The 13,712-nt window shown below is 60.5% G+C and overlaps 2 protein-coding genes across 2 annotated transcripts; both read right to left on the minus strand.

Annotated features, from left to right (window-relative positions):
* Positions 1-2,632: 2,632 nt before the first annotated feature.
* On the minus strand, positions 2,633-9,269 carry SCARF1 (scavenger receptor class F member 1). Its single transcript, XM_063402585.1, has 11 exons — positions 8,501-9,269; positions 7,776-7,837; positions 7,390-7,491; positions 6,754-7,279; positions 6,092-6,310; positions 5,882-6,010; positions 5,692-5,795; positions 5,394-5,505; positions 5,193-5,317; positions 4,926-5,063; positions 2,633-4,618 (listed from the first exon to the last, which is right to left on the minus strand). Exons 1-11 carry the CDS (start codon positions 8,842-8,844, stop codon positions 3,612-3,614), a joined length of 2,868 nt encoding a protein of 955 aa, XP_063258655.1. The 5' UTR covers positions 8,845-9,269; the 3' UTR covers positions 2,633-3,611.
* A 127-nt stretch (positions 9,270-9,396) lies between these two features.
* On the minus strand, positions 9,397-13,698 carry RILP (Rab interacting lysosomal protein). Its single transcript, XM_063402586.1, has 8 exons — positions 13,405-13,698; positions 12,771-12,894; positions 12,237-12,358; positions 11,876-12,067; positions 11,325-11,488; positions 11,092-11,214; positions 10,620-10,703; positions 9,397-10,306 (listed from the first exon to the last, which is right to left on the minus strand). Exons 1-8 carry the CDS (start codon positions 13,639-13,641, stop codon positions 10,150-10,152), a joined length of 1,203 nt encoding a protein of 400 aa, XP_063258656.1. The 5' UTR covers positions 13,642-13,698; the 3' UTR covers positions 9,397-10,149.
* Positions 13,699-13,712: the final 14 nt, after the last annotated feature.

The following is a 13,712-nucleotide window of genomic DNA, read 5'->3' on the forward strand; positions in this document are numbered from 1 at the left end:
CCCTCACGGCACAGCTGGACAGAGGCAATGAGCCATCGAGACACCCCAGCCCATGACACTGCTCATTCAGAGTCACAGAAAGGTTTGGGTTGGAAAGAACCTAAAAGATATCTCATTCCATCCCCTGGCTTGGGCAGGGACACTTTCCACCAGACCAGGTTGCTCTAAGCTACATCCAACCTGGCCTTGGACAGTTCCTGGGGCAGCCACAGCTTCTCTGGGCAACTTGTGCCAAAGCCTTGCCACAAAGAATTTCTTCCCAATACCCCATTTAGCCCTGCCCTCTGTCAGCCATTCCCCCTTGTCCTGTCCCTCCGTCCCTTGTCCAAAGTTCCTCTCCAGCTCTCTTGGATCCCCTTTAGGCAACTGGAAGTGCTATAAAGTTTCCCTGCACCCTTCTCTTCTCCAGGATGAACACCCCCAGCTCTCTCAGCCTGTCCACAGCAGAGCTGCTCCAGCCTCTGATCGTCATTGACGCTTCCTCTGGACTCACTCCAGCACATCCCTGTCCTTTTTATGTTGAAGTAAAGGGGGGAAATCCCCTCCCTAAACCTCACCACAACTGTGCCTTCTTTTTTTTCTATTGAATTAGTTTTCAGAGCATTCCTCTGAGATATTTCTAGACCTGCCATAAATCAATCCCTCATTAGGGAGGTCCTGGGTCAGAGGACGTGGCCATGAATCCCTAGAACCTTTACAGGGGATATTTTCTCAGCTAAAGGAGATGAAAACAGCGCTTGAGGCAGGTAAACACCCCAGAGGAAGCAGAGGGCCCCAGACAGACGGACGTGTCCCCACCACTCCATCCCTGTGGCGGGCGGGAAGAGGAAACTCCTCAGCCTTGGCTGTGGGAGAGGGGTTAAGTGTTTTAACAGCTGGAAAGTGGATTTAAGCCAATGCAAACAAACAAACAAAAAGCCCAAAGAAAACAAGGCAGCCTGGAGCAGTGCCAGGTGTTTAACAGAGGTAGAGGAAGGCTGAGACAGCACGAGACCCAGGAGACCTCAGCACCCAGACCTGGCTGCTGTGTCCAAGAAACACAAACTGTGACAGGGAGGAGCATGAGGAGGGTGCAGAGGCTGTTTGGGGTCACAGGAACTCTTTGCCACAGCAAGAGCGGGGGGGTCTCAGTTTTCCTATCCTAGAAGGAGAAAAGAGGCTATCAGGTGATCCATGGCCAGCTATAAATACCCCAGGGATTGAGTAAACAGCATGGGGAGAAAAAAAATAAAGAGAAGCCGAAGAAGAGCACTGACACAGAGACGTGTTTTTAGAAACTGGCCAGGAATGAGTTTAGGCTGGAAGGGAGGTGACAGCTCCTGCTCTGGCACAGCCACTGGGGTAAATGATGTGGTGCTTTCCAAAGGCTTGGGCAGTTTGTGAAAGGAGATGACAAGGCTGACAGGATGACAAGGACAGACCACCATGGGACAGACCCCAGGAACAGCTCCAGCCTCTGTTCCTGCCCCAGCAGAGCACAGACACCTCTCTGCTTACAGGCAGCACCTGCACATGGATCCCTTCCCACTGCCTGCCTTCCAAACGCTGCAGCAGCTTTGCAAAGTCAGAGATCCAGCACGGGAAGAGATTTCTCCTCCCTCACCCGCCAGCTCTGCCTTGCAGACCTCCCACATCCAGAGCTAAACCCCCGGCACAGCCAAGGGAAGCATCCCCAGCAAGCAGACACCAGCGCAGCCATGCTGCAGGAGCGTGCATGGGCAGCCACACGCTGGAAATCTGCAGCTCCTTTCCCTTTCACTGCCCAGACACGGCCAAGATGCTTCATCTTCAAGCAGGAAAAAATCCTGGTTCCATGGACACAGAAGATTCTCTGAGCAGCAGCGTTTTCTCAAACCAGGCGCTGATTTGAGCGGCGCGAAAGCTGTCAGGTTGCTGTCAGCTATTTACATGCTGCACCCAGAGTGAACTGGCTCACGTGATATTCACTTCTGGCACAGCACTGCTCAGCTCACAGGCTCAAAATATCCATCCCATTAGGGAAAAAATGGCTGCTTATAAATCAAATGTGGGACTGTCCCTGCCGCTGTCATAAAAGCGTGTCAAAACAAAAGCAAGCCTGTGCAGAACAGGCTGCTGCTCCAGTCCTGCCAGGATGAGCAGTTTTATTTGGATGCCAGAATATTTGGTGTTATAATCACAGCAGCAGATGCTTCCACTGAAGGAAAGGGTGCTTCATGCTGGCTGCTAAACTGGAAGCTTCAGCCACGTCAGACCGTGGGGATTTGGTGCCTTGTGCTGTGGAGAGGCACCCACGGAAAGCAAAAGGGAAAAAGCAAAACCCACTGTGTTTTCTGAAACACCCCAAACCCTGAACCCCAACTGAGCAGTGCCAGACCAGAAGGATTCATGTGGAGCTCTGCACATGATGTGTGAGGTGCAGGCTGCAGCAGAGGGGCTCTGGACACTCACAGCCCACTCGCATTCCTCCTGCACTCCAGGCTTGGGCTCTGCGCAGGGCTCAGCTCAGTGAGTGAGAATTCAAAATTCAACAGAGCCAGAAAATTAAAAAAAAATCCCAACCAAACGGAAAGCCTAAGGCTGCTGACAGTTTCCACACTCTAGAGAGTATTTCTGGTTGTATCTTTGACTCAAAAGGTGGCTGGGAAACCCATCTCCTGAAGGGCATTTAATTTTCATTCCAAGACTTTCACACCACGTAAAATAACAACAAAAAAAACCCTCCACATAAAAACATTCTACTACTTAGATACATCTAAAACCAGATCACTCTGCAAATCCTCTTTGGCATCTCAACTGCCTTTACAGCAGGAATGAGGCGTGGGAGGTGGCAGGAGTTTAAGGCACCCGTGGGAATCCCATTTTCCAGGCAACTTCCACCCTTATCAGCACGGCGCCGGGTGCACAGGTTGATGGTCACTGCCCAGCTGCCACGTTTGCACAACTGCAGCTTGGAACTGCGTGGAGTTTAAAAGGCTGTCACTACACCCTGTGTCCTGCCACGAGCTTTTCCACATAGAAGCAAAGGCAGCCAGGGCCTGCCACAGAATCCAGAGCCACAAAGATAAACCCCAGCAGACCCAGATACCCTTTGAGATCAGCAGCTAAAATTAATTTTCTCTGAAGCTGCTTGTGACAGCCCATCACCTCTCCTCAGCCCAGTTCCACGAAATAATCCCCTTCAGCGAGAAGGACCTTTACAGCAAGAGGCTCCAAGCTGCATCGCTGGAATGTGGACGGGGAAAGGTGAAAAACGATGGGGTGAGAATGGATTTTGTGCACACATCTCCCAGCTGAGCACTCAGCAGCCCTGAACTGAGTATGTCCCTAGTGGTGACAGGGACCTGAGGGTGCCACCACAGCGTCCAGAGCATCGCTGTCCCCCGGGGTTGTGCAGACACAAACGGGACTGGTAGGGCAGGGAGGAGCAGGAAACAGCCCTCAAGCACCACGACCGCACAGGCTGTCCCCGCTGTGTCCCCAGCGAGGCTCCGGCACACGGAGGAAAGGGAGGGGGTCACCAGGAAGGCTCGATGCTTCTCCAGGTCACAGCTCGGAGCGGCCCCGGCTCGCCCGGGCTGGGGCTGGAGGAGCCCCGCGGCTGCCGCGGCCCCAGCCCGGGCAGTGCTGGCTCAGGTGGCCGGAGCGGTGGCCGCCAGCTCTTTGCCGGGGCCGGAGGGCGAATCAGCACCGCTGCTGGCCACGTTCTCATATTTCGGCTCTTCCTCCGCGGCAGCCTGTCCCTTCCTTTCCAGGCTGCCAGCTAACTCCGGGCTTTTGCCCTTCTCTGTGGCACCTGCGGTTTCGCCGGCCCCGTCCTGGGCACCGGTGTTTTTTGACGAGAGAGACGCAAGGAGGAGGGACAGTCTCTTTGCAGCGGGATTCTGGTGCCTGCCAGGGGCTGACTCGCCAGGAGCCCCCGCCACACTCTCCCTGTGCTTGCAGCTGCTCTCCGAGTCCCTGCGCTGCGCCAGGGCCCGCCGAGGAGGTTTTTGGATGGCCTCCATACTCCTCCTCACCTTGGGCTCCTCCTTGGCAGCCCACTTGCCCCTCTGCAAGCTGCCCAGACGCTTCAGCACAGCCTGGACCGGTCCCTCGCCAGTCCCCTCCGCCTTGGGCTCCTGCCCGGCCGTTCCCACCATCATGTAGATGGTGGTGACACTGGGCTCCCTCCCCTTCGCCTCCCAGCTGCCGGATCTCGCAGCTGCTTCCAGCGCCTCCACTCTCTGCGCCACATGCCTGGTGCTGGACACCACCCTGCGGCGTCCCCCCGGGGTGGCCCGAGGCGATGGCCGGTGGCTTTCGTCCCCCTTGCTGAGGGGCTCGGGGTTCTCGTAGCAATCGCTGGCCGGGCGCTCGCTGGGGGGCTCGGCCGCCGCATCCCCCGGCGGTGGGGTCACCCTGGATGGGCCCCACGGCGCCTTGGGCTTCCGGCTGGGGCTGGGCGTCTCGGCAGCCCCGAATTTTGTCCCCTCGGCGAAGGACACAGAGGGTCGCTTGGCCTTGGCGATGCTGGAGGTGCGGGGGATGGCGAAGGGCTGCGAGACATCCTCGGAGTCGAAGGCGGACGGGTCCGGGAGCGCCTCGCCAGCGGGGGATGCCCCATCCTGCAACTCAGCCCCGCCCAGCAGCGGGATGCCTGTGGGACAAGGTGACACGTGTGACAGCTGCCAGAACTGCCACCCTGCCCAGGGACATGATTGGGGACACTGGGACAGGAGCTGATGCAACAGGATTGTCCCTGGGATCGTTTCTCAGGGAGGAGGTTGTGAAATGGGGTTGCCCCACTGGGCACATCCCATCGCACACAGCCCTGCAGACAGGAAAACAAGGGCAGGGAAATAAACACTGCCTGTGCCAAGCACACCTCCCTGGGACGGCCAGGATTGACCCCGGCAGCCCAGAGGTGACCAGAGAGGAGGAGGAGCAGCAGCCATGGGCGTCACCTTCTCTGGGAGGGACGGAGTACTCGGGTCCCTCGTTGTCGGTGTCGAAGGAGGAGAAGGAGCTGTCTGAAACCCACGCAGAAGAGGGTGGCTCGATGAAGCTGGGATTGAAGGGGATTTCCGTGTCGTGATGGGAAACTGGGGAGGAGAAGACACCCAGCTGAATTTGAGCACCCCAGGGTGCTCGGGGGAGAGGAGTTTCAGGCTCCCCCCAGACAGAGAGTGCAGAACTTGTGGAAGTTCTGTCAGCAGCTCTGCTTTGCTTACCTGTGACTTTGGGAAGTTTGGAGCCTCCCAGGTTAAAGCAGGGCATGAGAGCGCTGAGGTTGGCCAGCACCCCCTGCACGTGGTGCTTCATCCTGGCCACCACATCATCATCTGGCACAGCCGCCCTGAGAGCAGAGGTGGACATCAAGGGATACAAGCAATGGGGTTTTGTGTCGAGGGTTGAAAAATATGAAAAAATACCTGTCTCTGGCATCTGCTGAGCCGGCACCACAGCAGCAGCAGGCAACACAGAGCAGCAGCAGCAGGAGAGGGACAAGGATGGCGGCTGCAAGGACTCCGTGGTCCTTCAAACCTGTGTGAGGAGATGGGTTGAGTCTGGCATGTCCTGTGGCTGTGACACCTATAGAACAGGGGCTGACAACTCCTGGTGAGGCCAGGAGGCACCAGGATGGATCCCAGCCCCCCAGCCCCTTCTCCAGTGAGGATGTGACCATCCCTTTTTCCCAGTGCCAAGGAGTAAATGAAAGGTTGATCTTACTCAGCACACAGTCACCCTGCACAGGGTCACAAGTCCCACGGGAGCACTGGCAGGGGGAGGAACAATTCACTCCAAAATACCCCTCGGGACAGGTGTCATTGCAGCTGGAAGAGAGAGGAAAGGAGGGGAATGCCCCTGGAGAGAGCAAGGCTCCAGCCCTGCCTCACTCCCAGCATTTTCCTGGCGTTACCTGTCTCCCCAGTAGCCTGCCTGGCAGATGCAAACTCCTGTCACGGGGTCACAGCTCCCCGAAACACACTCGGGACAGAGGAACTGGCAGCCATCACCAAAGGTGCCCACGGGGCAGGAGCTGTTGCAGCTGCCAAACCAGAGCAAAGCATCAGTGACTGCACCCAGAGCAGGGACACCCCAGGGACCAGTGGCCTCACCCTGGGCGTACCTGGGGCCTGTCCAGCCGGGATCACAGCGCAGGCAGGACCCAGTCTGGGGGTCACAGGGCTCCCCGTGCTGGCAGCGGGGACACAGCTGGAGACAGCCCTCCCCATGGAATCCAGGAGCACAGGGATCCTTGCAGAGGGTCCCGTTCCAGCCGGGCTGGCAGGCCAGGCAGAAGCCATCCACGGGCGAGCAGGGCTGGCTGCGCTTGCAGCTCCCACAGCTGCATGGGCAGAGAGGCACTGAGGTCACAACATTCACCCTTGTACCGCTAAAAAAAGCAAGTTCCACCCTACAAAAAGCAGGTTCCACCCCACAAAACCATAAAGCGTCATTTTGGACCAAGGGGAAATACACAGTGGTGCCTGATGCTCTGTGGTAGCAAGAAGGTGGGAGGGAAGCAGAATCACAGAATATTCCGAGTTGGGATGTGTTGCTCTATCACCATGGGAAGTGAGACTAAGGATGACCAGATTTTAGGGTGACACTTTCTGCTGGCATTAGTGAAATGTTTCTTTTGGGGCAACGCTGATGCTTCACCCAACCTGTGATGCTCAAACCCAGCACGGTTCTCCCTGCCCAGCCAAAGGGACAGACACAACCGCAGTAACTTTCCCCAAAGATCTGACTGCAGCCCTGCTGGATCCCCCCAGCTCCCCATCTCACCTGTGCACGCACTGAGATCCGTATTTCCCCGCCGGACAGGGCTCCCGGCAGCTCCTGCCCTGGTAGCCGGGCTGGCAGCTGCAGTGGCCGGTGGCGGGGCTGCAGGAGCCGTGCCCGCAGTCACAGCGCCACTGGCACGCCGGGCCCCAGAAGCCAGCCAGGCACTCGCACTTGCCCGTCTCCTGCGTGCAAGGCGACACGTTGCAGGAGCACTTAAAGCTGCACCTCCTGCCCCACCAGCCGGGCAGGCAGCGGCACAGCCCGCTCAGGGGGTCGCAGTGGGACGTGGAGGGGTTGCAGTGGCATTGCTTCCTGCAGCTGGGTCCCCACCAGCCCGGCTCGCAGTGGCAGGCGCCGCTCAGGGGGTCGCAGCGGCCGTGGGGGCCGCAGGGACAGGGGAACTGGCACAGCCCTCCCCAGTGGTTGGGGTCGCAGGTGCAGTGGCCGCTCTCGGGGTCGCAGCGCCCGTTCGGGTGGCACGGGCAGCTCCGCTTGCAGTCGTGGCCCCAGTACTGCTCGGGGCAGCCTGCGAGGGGAAAGGACACGGCTGGGGTGGGGAGAAGCCCGGCAGCCCCCCGAGCACCCAGCTGGCTTTAAAGGGGGGTGGCAGGGGCGGAGCGCGGGGGAGGCACTCACGGGAGCTGCAGTCCGCGCCGAAGAAGCCGGGTCTGCAGCGGCACAGCCCGGGCTTCACGCACACCTCGCCCTCCCTGCAGGCGTCCTCCCCCTCGCACACGGCTGTCGGGCAGGAAAGGCACTCAGCACTCTCTGGTCCCCCCAGCCTGGGCTCACACCCCACCCACCTCCCGCAGGGACAGCATTCCCAGGGAAACCAGCATCCCGCTTCCCGCTCCATCCCTCGGGCTCAGCTGCAGCACCGGCAGCAGCTGGGGGGTCCCCACGGGGCAGGACCCCTCTGGCAGCGCTGGAACAGAGCTGCAGAACTTCCCCCAACACTCAGAGGACCGGCCTGGATGGGCTTGGGGACCACGCTCTGGGATTCATCCCCATCCATCACTCACCGACCGTGCACGCCCTCCCGTCCTGCTTCCAGCCGGGGCAGCACGCCGGGCCGGCCGCGAACCTGCGGGAGAGACCGGGGGGTGTCAGCCAGGCCCGGGGGCCAGGGCGGCTTCACAGCCTCGGCCAAGGCGAAGCGATCCTTGCCCCAGTGCCGAGAAGGCGGCGCGGCCCCCAGGGTAACGCTCCGGAAGGAAACCAGAAAAATAGAAGGAAATTTAGGAGGCTGCAGCCCGAGTGGGCGGCGGGGCTGGGCTGCCCGAAGTGCAGGGAATGTCCCCATGGAGCCCGTGCCGGGTGTCCCATGCCCTGGGAGAGGCTCAGACTTCGGCAGCAGTGCAAAAATGAGGCAGCGAAGTGAAAGCCGTGAAAGGCATCACCGTTAATGGGAGACAATGGGAGAGGCAACGTGGAATTCAGGGGACATCAGTTCCCAAAGCTCTTTGGGGTTTGCTACACTGATGTTACCCCAAGATGAGTTTTGCCAAGGCTCCCATTTTGCCCACGTTGTCCTGCACTCAGAGGGTGAATGAGAAATAAATCCTGGAGAAGGGATCTGGTGCCCCAAATGCCCTGACATGCCCCAACCACACTCCCCAGCATCACCCACCCTGTGCCAGGCTGCACATCCCTGTCCACGGAAGGAGGGATGGACAACAACCCCCTGGGGCTGCTGAGAGGCCCCAGGAGATGGAGTGGCACAAGTGGGGTCCCCCGTGGCACTTACCTGCAGACGTTCCTGCCCTCAGGGTCGAGCTCCTGGGCAGAGCTCTGCACCCACAGCCACAGCTGGAGGCAGAGGATGGGCCGGGCGCTCTCCATCCCAGCAGGGCACCAGGGCCCCAGTCCTGCTGGCTCCCCAGCCCCACTCTGGTGTCCCTCTGTCCGTCTGTCCCGTCCCACCCGTGGTGCGGCCTCTTCCTCCCTCCAGCCTTGGGTTTCTTCCTGAGGAAACGTGGGAGGAGGCGCCCCGATCCAGACGTCAGGGGTGTGGCGGGGAGGGGGAGCAGGGAATGCGGCTGCCCGGGCTATTTTTGGCCCTGGCTGCCACCCTGCCACAGAAAGGGCCATCCAGGGGCTCAACACAGCCACACAGGGGCTGGTACCTGCCTGAACATGTCACCTGTGTCACCCCACTCCCCCTGTGCCATCCTCCATCGCCCCCCAAATGGCTTTAGCTGACATCCCCCCAACCCAAACAAGGCATCCAGTGCCACCCCATGGCACTGCCAGCCCCTGGCAGGGGCTCAGAGGAGGGGTCCCCATGTCCCCCATGGCAACACAGCCTGACCTATGCTGGCCTTTGAAGGGCTGCTGGCCACTGTCCCACCTCGCCACATCCCCAGGAGCTTTGTGTCAGCAGATGCACAGGAAACACCTTTTTCCTACCAAGGCCAGCTCAGCCAAGGGGGGGCTCTGGGTTGGAAGCTCCCCTTGGCCATGCAGGAATTAACTCCTCCATGCCCAGCACTGTGGGATCACCCCTCTGGAGCCCTCTCCCCATCACAGCTGACCCATCAGAAGGGGCTCAGGGGGCACAGCCATTAGGAGAAAGGTGAGGGATACCTGGGAGCATCATCCAAGCCCTTCCCAAAGCAGAGAGGACAGGTTGCAGCCAGAACCTCAGAGGAAAAACAAGAGACTGATTTATTTCCAAATTAAAGGTAGAAAGTATTTGATCTGAGGCGACCGACTCATCCCCATGAACACAAGGATTGTTCCAGTCTGCCAGGTCCCAGAGGTGGCAGAAGAGTCCCAGTACAAAACTGATTCACCCCACGCCTGAGAAGTGCAGGAGTGGCCCTGGTGGTGCTGCTCCTGATGGCTCCCAGCCACGGGAGCCCCCGGACACCCAGTGCAGTGTGCTCAGCCCCTCCCGGCCGTGTGGTGACCCCGGGACATCCCACCCGGACCTTCACATTGCAGGGATTGGGGAGGTACAGACAGAAAGGGGTGAGGTAAAACATCCCCACAGAGCAGAGGGGTTTGCAAAGAGCCACCAGTGGATGGGAAGATCCCTTGTGGGGTGTGAAGCAGGAGGAGGGTGCAGACCCCCACCACGCTGAGCTGCAAGCAGGGAGCAGTGGGGAGGGGGCACAGCTGCAAGGGCCCCTCTGAGGTGAAGCTGTGGCCACAGTGAAAGGGTGGCTGGTGGGCAGAGATGCCCAGAAGTGCTGATCTGTCCCATGTCAGGCTGGCAGCCCACATCCAAATGTCCCAGTGCAGGATTTGCAGGAATCTGCCCACGCTGTGGCTTTGCCACCACCACGGCACAGGGGAAGTGCCAGGGCTGCTGTGCTGCTTTTGAAGCCACTGGAAGAAGAGGATCCAGGAAGTTCTGCTGCGAGGACAGATCCTGCTCCTGTTCCCGTGGGGTCAGAGTGGTGCCATGGCTCTGTCAGGGGAGCTGGACCCTGCCTTGCTCTCTCCCTCTGGCTCTGGCTGTGTGTCCAGCGAGTCGATGATTTCCCAGGTCCCAGAGCAGCTGGATGTGGGGGGGTCTTTGCTGCTGCCCTGATACCACAGCCCAAAACTGCAGAGAGAGCAGATAAGGGCTGTGGGGGAGAAGAGCCTCCCCAGGGAGGATGTGGAATCCCAGCCTCCCTCTGTGGTGGTGGCAGCAGGACACAGCCTGGCTGCAGGCCCTGGGAGTGTGTGACATCCAGGACAAGGCAGATCCCCAAAAAACCAGCAACCCCTGTTTTGGCAGCAGCCCTGCCAGCCCTGCACCAGCCTGCTGACTGTTCCCATCACACCCAAGCTCAACAGGTGCCAGGTCCCAGCCAAGACCCAAACCCCTCCACTGGCAGAGCCTCCCATCCCTACCAGCCCAGGAGCAAACTTACAAGCTCCTAATTTTGGATTCTGGAGGCTGAGCATCCACACAGTCTGTGCCATGACCTGGGAGCCAGGAGCCCTCCTCTTCATCACTGCAGCACAAAGAAATGGGGGTAAACCTGCACTGAGCCACAGCAGCAAGTGCTGGAGCCACTCTGGAGTTTGTCCAGTGCTCCCAGTGCCAGCACCTTGCCTCCTTTTTGTCACATGCACACAGGGACAAGTGGCATTTGGCCAGGCCATGCCTGACTGGTGACAGGGACGCTGTCACAAGCTGCAGCACAAAGCCCAGCCCCCGTGGCACAGCTATGCCAGAGCAACACGTCAACTGCAGACATCAAATCTTTGATCTCTGGAAGGAGGAGGCAGGGCTGGGCTCAGGGAAGTTCCAATCCAGGGCATCACACACACAGAAACAGTGGAGCAGGCCAGCCAGCAGCCACCCTGCACGGGAGGATCCCAGCACCCAGCCTGGCTCACCTGCTCCCCGACTCCTCCGTCGTTCCCAGCATTTTAGCTCTGATTTTTTTCCTCTGTTTTTTGATATTTGACTTCATTGCATCCAAGAAGAAGCTGGGAATTCTCTCCTCGTTCAGCAGCTCCCTGGCAAAAAGCAGCCAGCTGTTTAACCAAGGGCCTGGGGAAGATGCTGCCCTGACTGTGGTGGAAGCAGTCTCTGATGGGCCAGGGGTGGCTGCAGGGACAGGATTCACCTCTGGTAATAGGCCAGCTCCTCCTGCACCAAGAACAGGTTGGTCTTGAGCTCATTTCTCTCTTGCAGGATCTGCTGCAGCTCTTCCATGGAGAAGCAGCAGTGAGCAGGGCTCCTGTCCCCATCCTGGCGCTGTGGCTCCTCTGAGGGTGACAGGGCTCCCTCCTGGAGGGGGTGGAAAGAGTCAGCAGGCAAGCAGAGACCTCAAAACCCCCACCCAAAGGCTGGGTGCACATGCAGGCAAAAATGGGAAAGACCCAGGAATGTCCCCACCTCAGCCAGCAACCACTGCCCATCACCACACACGGCAAAGCCCCCTCATCCTCTGTGTCCCATCTAGTTTTATCTCCTGTCACCACATCTTGCTCCACCCATAACAGCTTTTACAGAGAAGGTGTTACTGGCATTGCAGAGACCACACTGTTCAGTTTTCAGCTGTGAGGTTTCCTTGAGCAGCCATGTCTGGGTGTGCCAAAAGCTCCACACCAGGCTGGGAACGTGGGGTCAGTGCTGGTGATGCCCAGCAGCAGCGAGGCCACAGCTCAGACTCACCACACCAGGCTCTGGCCGCCGGCTCTCCAGGGCTGTCCTGCTCCTCCTGCTCGTTTCCCTCTGGCTTTGCAGCATCGCAGCCTCCAGGTCTGACTTCTGCTCCAGAGCACTCTTGAGCTGGGCCTGCACCACGGCCACCTTGTGCCGCAGCTCCTCGTTCATGGCCATGAAGCGATGGAGCTGTTCCTGCAGCTGGAGGGCCCGGGGCAGACAAAGGTGAGGCAGTGCCCCCACCCAGGGCCACCAGTGCCACCTGCCCCAGCAGGCTGAGCAGCTGTGACAGCCCCGGGGGGGAGGATGTGACATGAAAGCAGATCCCGGGGCCCTGGGCACACCACACCCTCAGCTCCCACGCCCTCACCGCCTCCGTGTCGCGGCTCTTGCAGACGATCTCGTGGGCCTGGGCACGGAGCTCATCCCTCTGCCTGTCCACCACCTCCTTCAGCCGCAGCATCACCTCCCGCTCCTTGCGTGCCGTGCTGTCTGAGCAGACAGGGGTGGACAGGAGTGACAGTCCCCAGGGACTCCCCCAAGCCCACAACGCTACCACATTCCTCAGTGCTTCTGCAAAGTCTGACTTGTTCCTCGTAATCTCACAGTGGAAAGAAGGGAACTGAGAGTTTTAGACTATTCCTGATACATCTTTGTATCTACACCCTGTGCCTGCCTCCACCACCCTCCTGGGGGCTTTCGAGGCGCTCTGGAGGTTTAGGATCCCTGTGATTTGCAGAACAAGGTAATGCCTATGCTCCCTGCTCGGACAGGTCTCCAAGGTGAGGGAAAGGAGAGCAGCATTCCAGGCTCCAGAAGAACAGGTTCAGCCCTGCACCCAGCCTGCCACTCCACAGGGACACCCTGCGGCACCAGGGGACCCCAAAGCCCGTGGGACACCCACCTTCCTGGGACTGGCTCTCGGCAAGCTGCCCCAGGAGCTGCCGGTTCTGCTCCTCCAGGCAGGCCAGGCGGCCGTGCAGGGCTCGCTCCCGGCGCTCGGCCTCCCACAGCCTCTGCTCCGGGTCCTGGGGGACGGGGACAGCCGGGTCAGAGCCACCCCCGGGGGACAGGGACAGCCGGGTCAGAGCCACCCCCGGGGGACAGGGACAGCCGGGTCAGAGCTGTTCCAGTAACGGTGACAGCCAGGCCAGAGGCTCCCCAGGCGATGGGGGACTGTGGGGTCAGTGCCACCACCCCGAAAGGGGACAGCTGGGTTTGAGCCACCCCGGGGGGACAACTGGGCCAGACAGGTCGGAGCTCTCCCAAGGGATGGGGGACAGCAGGGACAGCCATCTCCTGGGAGAACAGCACCGCCGCATCAGAGCCGCGCCAGGGGATGCAGGGCAGCGGGGTCAGTGCCATGCCCTGGGAAAAGGGAACAGCGGGGTCGGAGCCGTCCCACAGAATGTGGGACACCCACGCCAGCCTCGTCCCCCGGGAAGAGCGATCAGCCGGCTCGGCGCCGTCCGCAGGGCCACTCCTGCGGGACATCCGTGGCTCGCTGCCACCGCCGCAGGTCCCAGCTCCCCGCTCACCTCCGCCTCCTGCGGCCCGGCCGGCGCTGCCGGCGCCTCCCCCTCAGCGCCCGGCGGGGCCACCAGCGCCTCCAGCAGCTCCAGCAGCCGCACCACGGGCGGCACCAGCCCGGCCACGGCGTCGGGCCCGAAGCGGGCGGAGAGGCGGCGCAGCTCGGCGCCCAGCGCCCCCGCCATGCGGTAAACGTGCGGCGGGGCCAGCCGGGCCGGCGGCGTTCGCCACAGCGGCTCCGCCATGGCCCCGCGCCCGCGCACGCTCCGCCCGGCCCGGCCCGCCCCGTCCGGGGCCGCCCCCGAGGCGGGGAAAC

This window comes from Prinia subflava, chromosome 8, assembly GCF_021018805.1.
Source record: "Prinia subflava isolate CZ2003 ecotype Zambia chromosome 8, Cam_Psub_1.2, whole genome shotgun sequence".
NCBI classification, from domain to species: domain Eukaryota; kingdom Metazoa; phylum Chordata; class Aves; order Passeriformes; family Cisticolidae; genus Prinia; species Prinia subflava.

Bases quoted from the DNA above. Each gene is read 5' to 3' on its own strand.
- SCARF1 (XM_063402585.1), bottom strand. From the start codon at position 8,844: ATGGCCCTTTCTGTGGCAGGGTGGCAGCCAGGGCCAAAAATAGCCCGG. The intron at 6,311-6,753 runs GTGAGATGGGGA...CTGCCCATGCAG, and splicing joins GGATCTCAGTGCGTGCACAG to CTGTGGGAGCTGCAAGCGCA. The intron at 5,064-5,192 runs GTAAGCAAAGCA...TCTCCTCCCCAG, and splicing joins CAAACTTCCCAAAGTCACAG to TTTCCCATCACGACACGGAA.
- RILP (XM_063402586.1), bottom strand. From the start codon at position 13,641: ATGGCGGAGCCGCTGTGGCGAACGCCGCCGGCCCGGCTGGCCCCGCCG. The intron at 11,489-11,875 runs GTGAGTCTGAGC...CACCCCCTCCAG, and splicing joins GGCGGCCAGAGCCTGGTGTG to GAGGGAGCCCTGTCACCCTC. The intron at 11,215-11,324 runs GTGAATCCTGTC...GCTTTTTGCCAG, and splicing joins GAGCTGGCCTATTACCAGAG to GGAGCTGCTGAACGAGGAGA.